The 17,393-nt window shown below is 42.3% G+C and overlaps 1 protein-coding gene across 3 annotated transcripts in view; it reads right to left on the bottom strand.

Annotated features, from left to right (window-relative positions):
• The window catches only part of COL4A6 (collagen type IV alpha 6 chain), a 4,024,271-nt gene that overhangs the window by 976,234 nt on the left and 3,030,644 nt on the right, over positions 1-17,393 (bottom strand). For all 3 annotated transcript variants that reach the window (XM_044057202.1, XM_044057203.1, XM_044057204.1), the window contains one exon: positions 7,364-7,585. In XM_044057202.1, the coding sequence (XP_043913137.1) occupies positions 7,364-7,585 (222 nt within the window). The remainder of the gene's footprint in view (positions 1-7,363; positions 7,586-17,393) is intronic.

The following is a 17,393-nucleotide window of genomic DNA, read 5'->3' as shown; positions in this document are numbered from 1 at the left end:
TTTTGCACTCTTGACCCACTTTTAGAAAGAAGAGAGTGGTAAATGAGGCAGTGAGTGGTGTTAATGTCAAAAATGAAGGCGATAAACAACAGCACCAAAAACTGATGGGCTTCGGAAATACCAGAAATTATAACACAGTGCAGATTGCTAAATACAAACCCATGCCAAAGCAAGTAGAGAATAGATATTGGACTCAGCAGAGCAGTATAAGATGTTGTAAAAAGTAATACAAGATGCTGACTCCCCTCCCAAAAATAACAGTATATGAAATCCATAATGGCCAACAAGGACAAAAAAAATGGAGAAGTAAGAGGACTGTGCACTAAAACATGTCATACAAACATTGCTAATAGCAAAAGAAACCTGTTGCTTGTTAGAAACAAAACTGTTCAAAGCCTCTGAGACAATCTCATACAAAACTGACAAAAACCTAAGGAATTACTAAAAATTATCAAGATTCAGTGAAGCTGCAACAAATGTCTCTTCAACGAACAAGGACAGCACTGAAGCTAAGGCTCACTATGAGAATTACTACAAAAACTGCAAGAATGCTATTGTGCCCAGAAAAGGCTGCTTACTTAGCAGTACAGTAAATTTTAAACCAGGAGCTGGCAGCTATTTCCCAATAGTGCCGCTTCCTCTTCTTCATACAAGAAAACTTTAGGATGAACACTTCTGGGTCAACTAGCACAGGTGAGAACAACTCCCTTTTTGTGCTTACAATAAATAATATGTTCTCTTTTTTTTTGGATTTGGGCAGCCTATGGATAAACCATCTCTGGAGAACATAAACCAGATAGCTCTCTGTTGGTAGAAAAGCGCCTACTCAAAGTCTCCTTAAGAACCTGTCCACCAGCAAAATCATTGTTCTGATGGTTTTGCAAAAGTCCAAAATATAGTTGCCATTGATGTGAAAAGTTAAACTCCTGGCAGAATAATACTGTCACTAAGACAGCTTTGGTGATGGGCACAAAGGAATTAATACTGCTGGGGCCTTTGCTAAAACAGCCATCATTGCATGTGATACATCTCCTGGCACTCAGCATAACGTTCCATGTGAGTTGTTCATCTCGCCTTCACTCTTGCTGATGGGTTCGGAGCCAATCCTCGGCTCCGACTCGGCCAACTGCAAAAGCTCGAGGTCTTCAACCAGCTCGAGGCCAACTCCCTATCCCATGATGCAACTTGATCTTCCCTCAGATCTTGTTTGCTGGGAACTGGCTACCTATGACTATTAATAAGCTACTCTAAGAACTGGATAAGAGACAATATACCATAAATAAAAAAGATCACGGACCTCAAGTAGAATGGATGGGGGTTGGAGGGTGGGACCTAAGAATGAAGGTGAGATGAACAACTCACATGGAATGTTAAGGTGAGTACATAACTTCTTTATGTGAAGTTGTTCTATCTCGCCATTCATTCTTACTGATGGGTAGCATCCCAAGCACCATCTTTCTCGGGTGGCTCATGGGACAATGATCTTCAGAACAGTGGAACCAAAGGAAGCCCTGTCCCTGGAGGCCTTGTCTACTTTGTAATGAGTGATGAAGATATGAGGCCTTGACCAGGTAACTGCTGGACAAATTGTATCTAATGGTAAATTAGCATGAGGTAGATACAGCTCTAGTAGAGTCGGCCTTTATTTTTTGTTGTAAAGGAGCATTCACTAAACTGTAAGTGAAGGAAATGCAATCGGATTACCATCTTGACAAGGTGATTTTTGTCACTGGATCACCTTTTTTTGATTCCGAAAAGGAGACAAAGAGCTGTTCCATTGTTCTGAATTGTTTGGTCCTGTCCAAATAAAATCGGAGTTGCTTATGAACATCAAGTTTGTGCAGCATGTGTTCCATCTTTTTTGTGTATTTAGGGAAGAAAACAGGCAATTCAATAAATTGGTTAAGATTTGTCAATGAACAAACTTTGGATAAAAATGATGGATTAGTTCTGAGCGAAACTCTGTCATTATGGAAAATCAGATATGGAGGTTTAATGGTCAAGGCCTGTACCTCAGAAATCCTCCGAGCAGAAGTAATAGCTATTCAAAATATAGGCTTCTGAGAGATATTTCAAATAACAGGATGAGGCTGGTTCGAAAGGAAGTCATATAATTCGGAAAAGAACAAAATTTGGATTCCATGGCATGACTGGAGTTTTGACGGGTGGTCTCAAATGAATAGTACCCTTGAGAAAAGCTTTACAGAGTCGATGTGATATGACATCAGAACTTTGGACGCCAAGATGAAAGTTCGAGACTGCTGCTAACTGAACTCTAATGGTAGCTGCAGCGGCTCCTTCATTGAAAACATTAGTCAGAAACTCCAGGATAGATGAAACTGAAGCTAGGTACGGATCAATATAATTCTGAGATGCCCATATAGAAAATCTCTTCCATATGCTAAGATATAATTGTCTGGTAGATGATTTATGAGAGGATGCTAAAATATGTTGAGCTTGGGCTAAGAGGTTGTAAATCCTGGCTATGCTTGGAATTGAAGCAGCCAAGCTGTCAGTTTGAGGGAGTGAAGATAAGGATGAAGAGCCCCTGATGAATGGGTCAGAAGATCCGGAACTGGGACCAGGATCCAAGGTTCTTCCAATAGATGAGGCTGAAGGAAGGGAAACCAAATTTGACGAGGCCAGTTAGGGACTATTAAGATTATGGTCCTTCCCCCAGAGTCTTTGCTTTCTGTAATACTTTGGGTATTACAGGGAAAGGGGGAAAGACATAAAGGAGACCCAGGGGCCAATGGTGCACCAGTGCATCCCTTGGGGCATCCCCCGGCGGGGGGATTAGGGTGAAGTATCTGCTGCATTTCGTGTTCATTGGGGTTGCAAAGAGATCGCAACAAGGTTGGCCCCACCTGCAGAAGATCCTTTTCACTACTTGTTTCTTTAGGGACCACTCGTGAGGCAAGAGAATCGCCTTGCTTAGCTTGTCTACTATCCTCTCGACACAGGGGATAAGATCTGGTTCCTCCTTGTTTGTTTATGTACCAGACCACTGACATATTGTCCATCTGAATTCCAATTGTTCCCAGAGGGAGAGAGTCTTGAAAGGACTGCAACGCTAGGAGTACCCCTCTCATCTCCAGGACATTTATATGTGGACGAACCTCGTGCTTCTTCCATGTGCCTTGGGCTGTTTTTCCCTGATAATGCCCCCCACCCACCCTATCAAGGAAGTGTTCATGGTCACCGTGGCTATAGGAGTGGGTAGAACAAATGGACAGCCTAGAGTCACTTGTTGGGATGTCAGCCTCCACTGAAGGTCCTTCTTGCGTATTCATTATTATGATTTGCTATGACATTGGAAGCTCCTGAAAGGACCATTGAGAGAACAGGAGCCATTGTAGTACTTGCATGTGCATCTGACCCAGAGGAATGGCTTTGACTGCTGCCACCATTGTTCCTAGCAATTTGAGTACCATTGAGACTGGGACTTTTGTCTTTGGAAGCAGGTCTAGGATTTGTTTTCATAAAAGACAAACTTTCTGGAGGAAGGTTTAAGGTCATTGTGACTGTATTTAGTTCTGCTCCTATAAAAACAGTCTGTTGCGATGGCGATAAGGCAGATTTTTTTGAGTTTATGGTAATCCCCAATTGATTGCAGAGATTTAAAGTTTTGTCCCTTGCATGTATGAGTTGATGCCTGGTGGTGACAGTGAGGAGCCAGTCGTGGAAACACCTGGAATCCTAAACTTCTCAGGTGAGCTGTGTCTATTGCCATGCATTTGGTGTACATGTTCTGGGAGCTGTGATGAGACCAAAAGGCAGAGCACAAAATAGATAATGACTGGCTCCCAACCAGAAGCGTAGATGATCCCTGGATGGCCTGTCCATTTTTATTTAGTGGTACTCATCCTGGAGCACATCCAATTATCTTTCCCCAGAAAGGGGAGTATTGACTATAGCGTTACCATCTGGAACTTTGTCTTTTTTACTGACTTGTTTAGTCTGCTGAGGTCTGCTGAGGTCTAGAACAGGTCTCCAGTCCCCTGTTTTCTTTGGAACTAAAATGAACCTTGAGTAAGTTCCGGATCCTCTCTGGTCTGCTGGGACTGGCTGGATGACTCTTTTTTTCTAGCAACCTTTGGACCTCTATGGCTGCTTGTTCCCTGTGACTGGGTGGAACGTGTGGGATTTTTTTTCACAAGAGGGGGCGATGTGGCAAAGGGAATTGAGTATCCTCTGGATATGATACTTTGTACCCAGCTGTCCTTTGTTATTTTTAGCCAGGTGTCTGGGTACAAAGAAAGGCCTCCCCCAACTGCCTCCAGAGATGGACAGTTGTGCCTCCTCTCAGGAGCACTGATAGGGCTTCCCAAAGAACTGATCTCTGTCACCCTGATTCTGCGGACCCCCTCTGCAACGTGGATGGCGTCTTCCATTATTTCTCCTTCCTCTGCCTCTGGGGGGGGGGGGTCACCACAAGTGTCCTGGAAAGATCCTTGAGATTTAAGGAACCACATCTTTCCACCCCCCCCCCCTTTGTGGTAGAGTCTACTTGGGGTAGAAAAATGTACTCCGATGGCAGACAAAGTCCTTCCGTCTTTCTCACTCCTGGTAAGTGTTTCCTTCACTTTCGGTCCAAAAAGGGAAGAGCCGTCAAAAGGGAAGGAAGACTTAAAGAGTTCCGCAAAGGAACATAGGCACATCCAGGAAAGTCTCCTAAGGGCAATTCCTGTACCCGCCGCTCTGCTCATTCCATCAGCTGCATATGATACCAGACGCATGGAAGAGTTCACAACAGAATTAAGAGTAGAGAGCTGGGAAGTTACCTTCTCAGAACCCCCCGCAGCTACTGAACCCTGCAGGGTATCTCCTAGTTCCTCCAGGAGATCCCTGTGTAACCTAGTGAAATGTGTGAGCTAGTTCAGTGATTGAAGGACAAAAGCCGCTGAACTAAACATATGCTTCCCGTACCTGTCCATGATCCTGGACACTCTATTAGGAGGATGAACAGATGTAGAAGTTTCTTATAGTTCCTTCTTGGTGGCTGCTGCCACCACCATAGTATCAACGGGCACTCCTTTAGTGAGAAAGGTTTTGTCTTGAGTTATAAATGTATTAGGCCACCTGGGAACAGGCTCCATGGTATCCGGGGACTCCCATGCCCTCCGAGAGAGTAACTCAATCAACTCATCAAAGGGTGAAGACACCCAAGAGGTGGAGGGTTGAGACACAAAAGCCTTCAGAAGAACTGACTCATCATCAGTAGGGTTAACGGATTTCCAGCCACCCCTCTGTTTAAGAATTTCTAGGATATCTGCGAATGAGATATCCTCTGAGGGGGACCATGGGGACCCTTCTTACTCATCTAAGTCAGTATCCAAAGTGATGGATTCCTGTGGGGAGTCCAGATGCTTCCTCTTGCAAAGTCTCTTCCTGGGAACCTCTTTAGTGGGAGCTTCTGGAGAGGTCTCAGAAGAGCATGGCTCACCCAATGGGGCTTCCTGAGGCTCAGGATCTCTACGCTTTAATGGAGCGTGTGTTCTAGAGGTAGACACCGGTGATTTAAAGGAGGGAGCTGCTGGTACTGATGGAGTAGTTGTCAGAGTGGACAATACCGTCCTCATGGCCTTGAAGACCCCTTGGCCCTGACGCATGAAATCCCTGGGATCTGAGGATTCAAGGGACTCGTCTGGCACCAGGACAGAGGGCCCCGAGCCCAAGGTCAGAGCCGAGGCCCGGAGAGGCAAAGTCAGAACTGACAAGTTGGTTTGACTATCCTCCCTGTACCCGACCGGCGAGCGTCAGCTTCGAGATCCCTCGGTCGGCACCGAAGATATCAGGACAGTCGGGGCTGACAAACTGTGACAAACCTAAGGTATGTGTCGGCCGCGAGGGCTCCACGATCATCACTTCCAAGCTCTCTGGCTCTGAAATTTCGAGGCAGCTCAGAAAATGAACAGAAGATGGTGGGGAAACTTGTGTCAGCTCCGAAGTCCCAAGGGGTCGGTGCCGATAAAATTTTTGCAAGTGCCAGTATCTGCAAAAGCCTCTTCACCACACGGTCCGTATCCAAATCAGAAAGTGTACTTGAGGCCCGAGAAGAATTTGTGGATGAAGCCACTGACTGTAAGATGGGGGATTTCAACCTAGGAGATATCGTCTCCAAAGTCAGGGACCAGCTCCTAACCAAAACAACAGTCGCCTCCGTTGGTTGTGGAGCCGATGTTGAAGCTTTACTTGACCCAGTTTTTGGAGTCGATGGACTTTTTCTTGGTACTGAAGACATCTTTGAGTGTTAGTCAGACTTATCCAGTGACTCTTGGAAGGAGGTTTCAAAAGACCTCTACCCATGAGTTTCCTCTTCCTCTCATACAACAATCTAGCACTAAAGGAGTGGCATATAGAACAGCTTTCTTGTAGGTACATCTCACCTAAACAATAGACACAGTCAGTATTGTCCATCAGTGATGGACATCTTTTGCCCACATCTTAGTCATTTTTTAAAACCAGACTTGGATTTTTCTTTCTCCTGATGAGACATCCTATCAGTAATCAACAGAGAAAAAACTTCTATATGTATAAGAAAAAACACTCAGAAATATACACAGTTTCGAAGCTATGTGTAGAATATATCAACACTAAATCTTAATAATGCAAGACTTCTAAGATAAAGTGAAAAATATCTAATTATCTAAATATAGAATATATATGTATATCAACAGCACACAAACTCTTACTATCTAAATATCAAAATTCTTGCCCTGAAAATAAAAGGGCTATAACTCAGAACACACAACTATGAAAAATAAGAGATAGGGAGAGACTAAAGGCCTAAAAACAACACAGCCACTTATAACTACTTATTTAAACTATCTAAGTATCTAACTTTGAATATCTAAATATTTAACTATCTATCTAAATATCTAAGTTAAGCTTTTTAAATAAGTTTTAAGATAGAAAAAAAAACAATAATTTTCACTGGCCAGAGTTGGTAAACATCTGATCAAGTTGCAGCAGCAAAAGAGATCTGAGAGAAGATCAAGGTGCATCATGGAATAGGGAGTTGGCCTCGAGCTGGTTGAAGAACTTGAGCTTTTGCATTTGGCTGGGTTGGAGCCAAGATCAGCTCTGAACCCATCAGTAAGAATGAACGGTGAGCTAGAACAACGTCACATCAAGCGTTAAAATAAAACGTTTTCTAAAAAAAGAAAAATGCTGGTAATTGTCAAGTTCTAGAAGAAATTGTTTTAGAATCCATCGGACAGTTACTTCATGAACACAAAAGTTATCCTAGATAGACAAATAAAGATACACCTCAAAAATGAATGCAATCTAGAACACTTACAAATGCATTAGCTTTAAAACAATAAATCAAATTTAATAAATTAAAAATACAGTTATTTACCTTTCTGTCCTGGAATGCCTGTATCTCCAGGGAAACCTTTGTCTCCATATTGTCCAGGCTGGCCTGGTGGTCCTGAAGTGCCAGGCTCTGCTCCATATACTTCACCAGGGGCTCCTTTAATACCTGGGAATCCAGGAGTTCCGGGTATTCCTGGGGGACCTTCAGGCCCTTCCAAACCTGGTCTGCCAGTACGACCCATGTCACCACGTATCCCAGTAAATCCTGTAAAAACAGGCAAAATATTTCATCATAAATAACTCAGCACATTTTTTAATATGGGATGTTCAGTTATATGCTGGGAATTACTTACTGATAATCAGGCATTGTATTTTAACCATACACAGAGCTACCTGTTGTAAGGTGTGTAAATTTTACGTTAGGTACCAAAGCCCACAACATTGCTTCACCAAGGTACCAAAGCCCACAACATTGCTTCATCAACCTTTGGACAGACATTCTGTATGCTACCATTATTTACACCCACAGATTTTATGATTATAGATTAAGTCAGATATGATCTATTCACTGCAGTTAGAGATTATAAAAGTAATGTGAAAACAGAGCTAACAGTAATTTAAAATATACTACTTCTGAATGGGATATTTAAACAACATGCAGTGAAGAGCATTAAAATCAACAAAATGCTACATTAAATGAGTTACTGACTTTGTTCTTCAACTGGAAGCAGACAGGAAATAAAGGTTGTTATGCATATACAGACCTAAATCCAGATTACCAACAGTTCTCGGTAAGCAGATCCTTAATTTACAAAACAACCTCACATCTGGACTTCAATTTTCAACACTTTATTTCTACCAACTAATCAGGAAAGGAAAACACTAACCCCTCCCTGAGGACTGAATCCAAGACATCCCACATCCCATGTAGATGACATTGTTACTGAGCCAACATGGGATCTCTAGAGAGTTAGGTAGCTGGTCTCCCTTACAGCTTCCGTCTTTCATTTTAGGTAGGAAAATGTCATCATAGTGATTTGTAACACACAAACATCCATATGCAGGACAGACCACTGAACTTAGTACAAACAACTAAAAGGAAAGGAAAACACTGACCCTACTACATCTGAAATGCTTTCTTGCCTTAACTAAAAAAAAAACTAAGTTTGACAGAAGAATAACTTCTTAAAGAAATGTGTGAACCCTGAAGAAAAAATATTAAAGACAGGGTGAATTCTGAGTGCAAAGGTAATTTACAGTGGGGAAATGAAAGAAATTAGATTCTTCATTAGATCACTGTTACAGTATTCCTAAGATATGGGATGACTCCCAGATCATAACCAGAGTGGGTGGATGAAGGATGTACTCCTTTCAAATTTAGAAGGACAGTCTTAGCAAACTCAATTCTTGCTCTAGACTTAACATCTATAGTGAAGGTGTGGATTGATGACCAAGTGTCTGCTTCAAGAATGGTTTCAGAGTGTGCCCCTTACCAGAAATCTCCTGAAGTAGTTTCTTCTTCTTGTAGACTGGGCTTTAACTATTCCTAGTATCTGCTTACCATGAGAGAATTGAATTGCAGATCCCATTGGAAATGTCTTGTTCAGACACTGGAAAAGTCCAGTTGTGTACACTTACCATAAATGTAGATGTTCGAGTGTATTCACTGTTGCAGTCATTACATTTGGGTAATCTGCTTGCAGGTTGACCTCAAGTCGGCCTGATTAACAAAGCCTTGGGTCCTGTGTCAGTTGCTGTCCCTTCTTCCATGATGTCAGGTCATCAGGGGTATAAAGCATGCAGCCGACGCCATAACATCAGTTTTTCTTGCCCCAGATGTCAGGTGCCCCCCTAATGGGAAGCAATTAAACATAAAATCACAAAAATATACTCCAACAAAAAATCAAATACACCAAAAAGGCTTTTAAGCATAGTAAAGGGAAGTAGAGGTATAGCCAAAAGAACTTAGGGGGTTGGAGGGGGGTAACCAGGACTGCAACAGTGAATACACTCAAACATCTACATTTATGGCAAGTGTACAGAACTGTATTATGTTCTTCGTGTTTCACTGTTGCAGTCATTACATCTGGGTAGATTCCCAAAGCTATGGTTGGGAGGAGGAGTTTAGACAGCATTAGGGCCAACTATAAGGCCCTGCAAGACTGCACTGGCAAAGCCATCTCTGGATTTAGAGAAAATTGTCAAATGATAATGCTTGGTGAAAGTATGTACAGAACTCTAGGTAGCAGCTTCTAGGATGTCCGTGGTAGGGACGCATCTGAGAAAGGCTGTAGAGGAAGATGCAGCCCTGATGGAGTGAGGGCTGATCCCCTGGGGGATAGGTTTTCCATGGTGCTTATAGCAGACATGAATGCAATGGCTTATCCATTTAGAAATGGTTTGCTTTGAAATAGCCTTCCCGTATGCCCCTGCAGCAAATGCTGCCAACACTTGTTCAGATTTCCTTTAAGGCTTAGTCCTGTTCAAGTAGAATCTAAGCTGTCTCTGCACATCTAAGGAATGCAGTATCCGTTCCCCTTTATTCTGTGGATTGGGAAAGAAGGTTGGCAAATGAATGGACTGATTAAGTGCCACACTGGATACCATCTTCGGCATGAAGGATGGATTGGTTCTGAGTGACACCCTGTCCGCATGAAAGATGATGAAAGGCTCTACTGCCATAAGGGCCTGTAATTCAGATACCCTTCTAGCTGAAGTGATTGCTAAAAGGAAAGCTGTTTTCCAAGAAAGAAATTTTAAGTCTGCAGTAGCATCCGGCTCGAAAGGAGGTAGAGTGAGTTTCTCCAAGACAAAGTTAAGGTCCCAGGCTGGGGTTGGAGCTCTCCTGGGTGGTCTCAAATTTTTGGCCCCTCTGAGGAAGTGCTTGAGCAGTGGATGAGAGAAGAGGGGAGGTTCTGTGTTATAATGAGCTGAACTGGCTGAGGCGTGGATTTTAATGGAGGAAAAAGACAGGCCCTTGTGAAGCATCTTAGTTACGTATTGTAAAATCTGAGGTAAATTGGGTGCTGCTGTGCTCATCCCTTGAGATTGGTTCCAGGCACAGAATCTTTTCCATTTTTCAGCATAAGATTTTCTAGTACTAGGCCTCCTTGCCTCTAAAATAATATCCATCACAGGTTTGCTGAGGGATGGTAAAGGAGAGATTAAGTAATTAGCCAGGCTGCAAGGTTCAGTGTTGGTAGCTGAGGGTGCAGAATCTGGCTCTCCTGCTGAGACAGCAGGGAAGGAGTCTGAGGGGTTTACTGTTAGATTTTCAAAGCAAACTCTGTCAACTGTGCTGTTGTTGAACACGGAAGTTCGAAAACAGTAATATCAAACACAAAAAGCCAACCTAGGAACGGTTTTAACATGGGTCGATATAGGTGTTCAGTGTTACTGCCGAACTACAAACCTCTCCCCTATCTCGATCCATGTTAAAATCCATTCCTAGGTTGGCTTTTGGTGTTCGATATTACCGTTTTCAAACTTCCGTGTTCGACAACAGTACAGTCGACGGAGTTTGCTTCGAAAATCTAATAGTACACCGTCTGAGACAGGTACCATGGAGATAACTGTGACACACTGCGCAAGAGGGGGTACCAGTGTTGGCTTGGCCAGTCTGGAGCAATCAAAATCATCCTTGGTTTGTTCTGTTTCACATTTAGTAGTACTTTGGAGAGCAGAGGCACAGGGGGGAAAGCATAGACTGCTAGGTTTTTCCAGCTGAAGGACAGACCATCCACTTTCCAGGTTTGTTTGTGAGGAATCCTTGTGCAACATTTGTCCAACTGGTAGTTCTGGGGAGAGGCAAACAGGTCTATATCGAGGCTCCCCCATTTGCTTGTCAACATGTTGAAAATCCTTGATTCCAGTTTCCACTCATGTGGGTCCATGAGGTTTCTGCTTAGTCCATCTACCAGTGTATTTAATTTTCCTGGCAGGAATTGAGCTTGTAGGTGCACTTGGTAGCTCAAGGCTATGTTCCACAATGCCATGGCTAGTCTGCAGAGGGGGTACGAATGTGCACCCCCCCCTGCTTGTTTATGTGCCACATAACAGTGATGTTGTCCGTCTTTACCATTAGCTGTCCAGGAAGAATGTGGTCCTTGAAGGCTGTCAGAGCATTCTGTACAGCTAACATTTCTTTTTGATTGATATGCAGGTGCATTTAACTTGGGTTCCATTTGCCCTGAATGCACTTCCCTGCCAGGTGAGCCCCCCATGTATAGTCTGATGCATCTGTTGTTAGGGTTTGGGTGGCAGGGTGTGGTGTGAAAGGTAGTCCCTTGTTTTGGTGGCAGGCCTCTGCCCACCAAAGGAACTCTAGGCATAGGCAAGGTATGATACGAATCATTGTTTCTAGGTTTTGAGAATGTTGACACCATAGGCTTTTTAGATACCACTGTAGTTTCCTCATATACAGTCTTGCATATGGAATTAGAAGAATGCAGGAGGCCATGAACCCCAAGGCTTGCAGTATTTGTCTTGCAGATAGCAGGGTTTTTGTGGCCACTTGTTTGAAGTAAGTTGTCAAATGAATTTGCTTTTCTGGCATGAGGTAAGCCATCTGGGAAGTTGTATTCAAGCTTGCTCCCAGGAATATAATTTGTTCATAGGGTACCAGTTGTGATTTCTTTTCATTTATGCTGTACCCCAGACAAGTTAGAATCCTTTTTACAAAGGCCAGATGATTCAAAAGTGTGTCCTGGCTTTCTGCCTGAATTACAAAATCATCCAGGTATGGGTATATTTGAATATTTCTTTGCCTGCAAAATGCAATAACTGGAGCTAGGCACTTTGTGAATACCCTGGATGCAGTAGATAAGCCAAAGGGCAGTGCAGATAACTGATAGTGCATGTAACCTGCTTTGAAGCGGAGGTATCTTCTGCAAGATTCCCTGATTGGGATGTGCAGGTATGCTTCTTTTAAATCTAGTGTTGGCAACCAGGCATCTTTGCCTAGCATAGGAAGTAATTGGTGAAGAGTCAGCATCTTGAATTTTGGAATCTCCAAAAAGGTGTTTAGAGTAGACAGGTCCAGGATAGGACACCATGAATTGTCTGTACCAGGAAAAGGCTTGTGTAGGAACCTTGTCCCTTTTCCTCTTCTGGTACCAGTTGAATAGTCCCCCATGCTTATGAGAGAAAGTACTTGTTTTTGTGCCTCTGCCCACTGATTTGGGGGTAGGTTTGGCCATCCACTTGGTGTTGGGAAAGTGTGGAAGTGAAATATGTATCCCTGGGACACTATATTTAAAACCCATTTGTCCTGGGTAATGAGTTCCCAATTCTTTGCATGAAGAGCAATCTTTTCCCCCAAAGGGGTAGTCAGATGATAAGTGCCTGGAAATTTTAAAAGGAAGTCAATGAGACAGTTTACCATAGGGGGGAGTCTTATTATTCCCAGACTTGGAAGTGGAGCCCCCCCCACTGCTTAGTTCTGTGAGTCCCCTGGGACTGAAACCTGGGGTTTTTGCTATGTCTGGGTTTGGCTTGAGAAGACCTGGAAGGAGCTGGAAAGGACCAATTTTTAGAGGGCCAGTGCCTACTAAATCTAGGAGGCTGAACTTGTAAAAAATCTTTTAACAGTATGCATAGATTTAGCTTTATCTTCCATCTTTTTAAGAACTTCCTCAGCCTTGTTGCCAAACAGGCAGGCCTGATTTAAAGGAGCATCCAACAATTTAGCTTTAACATGATCAGGCAAAGATTGCTCCTTAAGCCAAGCATGCCTTCTGAGCACAGACCCAGTAACAGCACCCCTGCAAGAGGCCTCTAATAAATCAAAACCACATTGCAAAGTATGTTTTCCAACTTGTTCAGCAGAATGCATTAAATCCTGTAATTCTTTATTTTCCACACAGTCAGGAATCAACATCATTTTCTGTTTAAGCAGTCCAATAACATGTTGCTGATATTTTAACATATGAAACTGGCAGTTTAAAGCCCTAATGGCCAAGGTTGCAGAAGTGTAAACCTTCTTACTCCATCTATCCAGTACCCTGGAGTCTCTATCAGAAGAGGTACGATTTTTAGCAGTAGAAGCCTTAATGCCCTTGCGCCCCTGTGAGATAGTCTCTGGATTAGCAGTAGGATTTTAGAAAAGAAATTTGTGGTACTCAGGGACCCTGTAGTATCTGTCAGGTTTTCTGGGAGCAGGAGGCATGGAATCAGGGTCCAAACTAGATTCCGAGAAAGCATCATCAACAATGTCCAGTACAGGAGGAATAGCTAAAGGCCTATGCTGTGGTAGGAGAAGGAAATCCATAAGCCTCTTTTTTGAATCAGAGTAATCCTGGCTTTCCCAGTGGAAATGCTCCCTTAGAGAATGTAAAGTTTCCCCAAATGAAAAATCCTCAGAGGGGGAAGCAGAGGGAATAGAGTCCTCTGCATCAGAATCCTCATAAGTAGGTAAAGACAAATCCAAGTTATCAGAAGAGTCAGAAAAAACTGAATCCTGATCAGAAGATTCATAATCAATCTCAGTCCTAGGCCTCTTAAAAGGGGGGGGGGTGGCTACCCCTGATTAGAGTTATTAGATCTTCAGCCATTCTTATCATTTGTTTTTTAGGCATAGAGGCCTGAGCATGTGGCCTTGGGGTTGGTTTTTTAGACATGGATTGAGATTTTGGCCTAAGTAATGAAGGAGGTGCATCGTCGGCAGTTTTGGACCTCGGCGGCCTGTCTCTGTCTTTATCTTTGCGTTTTTTCAGAATCCTGGTAGTCGGATGGCTAACCGACGACATTTCTGGATAATTAAACCGAGAACCGAAATATTTAGAGGCAAAAATATACTGACGACGAATAGTGTGCTGATTAAATAAAGCACAAAACTGACAGCAAGGTACGTCGTGGTCAGGGCCTAGGCAAGGAATACTGTACGAATGAAAATCTTTATGAGGTATTTGCTTTCCACAAGTAATGCAATTATTAACTTTTACTGACATCGGTAAGGAGCAAGAAAAAGTTTCCCCAATGGGGTACTTAGCTTTAGTTGAAGACTTCGGTTCTGAAACTCGAAAATGAAAATTTCAGGAGTCGGCTGACCGGTACTTGCGAACTGCTTCTGCTTCGGGCACCGCACGGCAAGAAAGACTGATGTAATGGCGTTGACTGCATGCTTTATACCCTTGACGACCTGACATCATGGAAGAAGGGACAGAAACAGACACAGGACCTAAGACTTTGTTAATCAGGCTGACTGAGGGCAACCTGCAAGCAGATTACCCAAATGTAATGACTGCAACAGTGAAACACGAAGAACATCACATTTTTTCCCTTCAAATGACAAACTATTGGTCAGACTTCATGTCTTTTGTCTTTTATAAATAAAATTCAAACTGTCTGTAAGCATCTAAAGACTGAGGAATTCCTTCTCCATTATTTTGAAAGTTAGGAAGGAAAGCATGTTGTTGGACAGACTGATTAAAAATAAATTCAGAAATCATTTTAGGCATGAAAGAAGGATTGGTTTGAAGATTTATTCCGTCTCTATGAGACACTAAAATGACAGAAATGCATAAAAAGACCCTCTAACTTAGAAACTCTTCTACCTGACGTTAAAGCTATTAACAAAGTTTTCTAGTGTCAAAGAAAATGATCAGCTAGCTCAAAAGGAAAGAGAGGAGGAGTTTCCAATACATAATTCTCATACTGAGGTGGAGGCATGCTTTTTGGGCAGTTTAAAGTGAAGGACTGCTTTGAGAAAGAGTGCAACATGATTAGAGTTAAGATTAAATAAAGATTCACTGATAAACAAACAGAAATAGCTAAAAGATGAATCGTGATAGAACTACATGTAAATAAGGCAGACTAAAGTAATTCACAGAAATACAGAAGGACCTGGGGGGTTACATGCTGTACTCAAGTCCTGTCTTCCATTTTGATAACAGGTACAAAACCTTTTTACTTGGATAGAAAAAGCTTTCTAATGTTAGGTTCTTCCTACCCAGCACAGAAGTTTTCAGCATTTCCTGAGGGAACCAGGTCCTGAAAGGAACTGAAATCCTATCATCAGTAATGTGAACTTCAGGGTCTGTAGATTTGGATGCATCAGTGACTCCTTCTCCTTTGTAAGTATACCCACCAAGACTTAAAAGAGGTAACTTCTTCTGGACATTTCTTTGAGAAGACAGAACCAATGTTATCTTGGCCAAAATAGTGTTAGCAGGGGTATCCTTATAGTGTCGCTTATCTTTCAAAGGACTCATGGAATCAGAGGAAAGGGTAAAGTAGAAAACCACACAGACACTTTCCATTCCAGCTTATTGAGATAGCATCTGATTGCCACTGCTTGTTTCCAAGGAATTCAAAATAAAAATAGACTCAGTTCACAGTACCGTACTGATGCAAATAAGTGTATCTCAGAAATTACTAACTGATGGATAAGTTACAGGAAGACCATTTCTCTTTTCAACATTCACTTCTGAGGGTCTGCTGGGACTGGCTTAGAGAATCTGTCACTGTGTTCATATGGGAGCAGACTGTAGAAACTGGTTGTGTTTAATAGCCATTCCTAAGTTGTCACGACTAATCTGCTAATGTACCATATCACTGTGGAATTTTTTTGTTACTACTTGGAGAGTATCTGATACTTGGTGAAGAGCTTTGAGGCAATTGATCAAGATAATCATCTCTTTTATACTGATATGACTTTTCTTGTGTAAGGGGAACCATACACCCTGAACCTTGGTTTCATGGGAGAAGGCCACCATACAAAATCTCAGGCATTTGTTACAATACTCTAAAAGCAGCCACTGGACAAAGGGGACTTACAGATAACAGTCTATTTTCTTGGCCTACCACTGTAATGAATGACTGGAATTTGTTGAAAAAAGTGTAGTGTTGGGTCACACTGACCTGACAGATCATTACAGCCTGCGAAAGGCTACAACTGTGACTGGGCACTTTGTGTATATTCTTGGTGTTGTAGAAACCCAAAGCACAGAGAAGTAAAATGAGTATGAGAAAAAGACAGATAATCTTAAATATTTTACGTGACTCTTGTAGGATGGAATATGCAAGTAAGTATATTTTAAATCCAGAGTAATCATGAGAGCATTTGAATGCATTTGAGGGAGAAGAGTTTGAAGGGTGAGCATTCTGATGTGAGAAAGCATCAAAAAAGTACTGAGAGCAAATAGGTCTAGAATTGGCCTCCTATCTGTTCTTTCCAGGGAACTAGAAATAATGTTGAATAAAATCCCTTCCCCTATACGTATTGAGGGGCTTCTTCTTTTACTTCTAATAAGAGAAAGACTGAAATAATGGAAGACATAAGATGCACCTAACCTCTGCGTACCCCAGGAGTGCCTGATAGGGTTGGCTTGGAGTTCCACTCAAGCTTGCAATTTTTTCTTGTGATACTTAACATCCATTGAGAGGCAACAGAAAATCTGATGGGGGGAAGGGGGATCAGGGCAGGGTGGGGAGGAGAGACAGGGAGGGATAGGGGCTGGAGAAATTATTCTATTATTATTAAAGCCCTGGAATCCACTATGCTTACTCTTAAGAGTACCATTGCCATTCTTTCTTAAATTAACTTGTGCCCTATTGTTGATATTTAGATTTGGATTGTTTTCTGAAGATGTGCTTTTGCAGGGTAATTTCTGTCATATGTAGTTACTGGAGAAAGAAGAAAATAATTGTTTTTCCCCCTTGCATCACTTTATCCCCCTTTTCTCTCTCTCTCTCTCCCTCATTCTTAATCTTCTTGAAAACTCCAGCTGTGGAACCCCAAATAGTAATTATTCACCCAGAGAACCATTCTGTAGTTGAGCCTTTACATCTTCTGGTAGCAATTAGAGCTTTAGATAAGCATGCCTATTGATTACAGAGCCCATAGCAGCAATTCTACATACTGACAATGGCATCACATCCATGTTTTAATGGAATATTTAGCAACTTGGGAGACAAAATGAAGTATTTCTTGAAGTTCTGATCTCATGATTTGTTTGGGAATCTCAGAGACCCTTACCCATACTGTCTCACATAGGCTCAAACTTAGTACAAGAAATCCGGACAAAATCTAAAATAATGGCCAATAAAAACAAAATAGTTTTTTCTTACAATAG

This window comes from Protopterus annectens, chromosome 15.part0, assembly GCF_019279795.1.
Source record: "Protopterus annectens isolate FY-2018-M chromosome 15.part0, PAN1.0, whole genome shotgun sequence".
Classification (NCBI taxonomy): domain Eukaryota; kingdom Metazoa; phylum Chordata; order Ceratodontiformes; family Protopteridae; genus Protopterus; species Protopterus annectens.
This window is presented reverse-complemented; position numbering and strand designations above follow the sequence as displayed.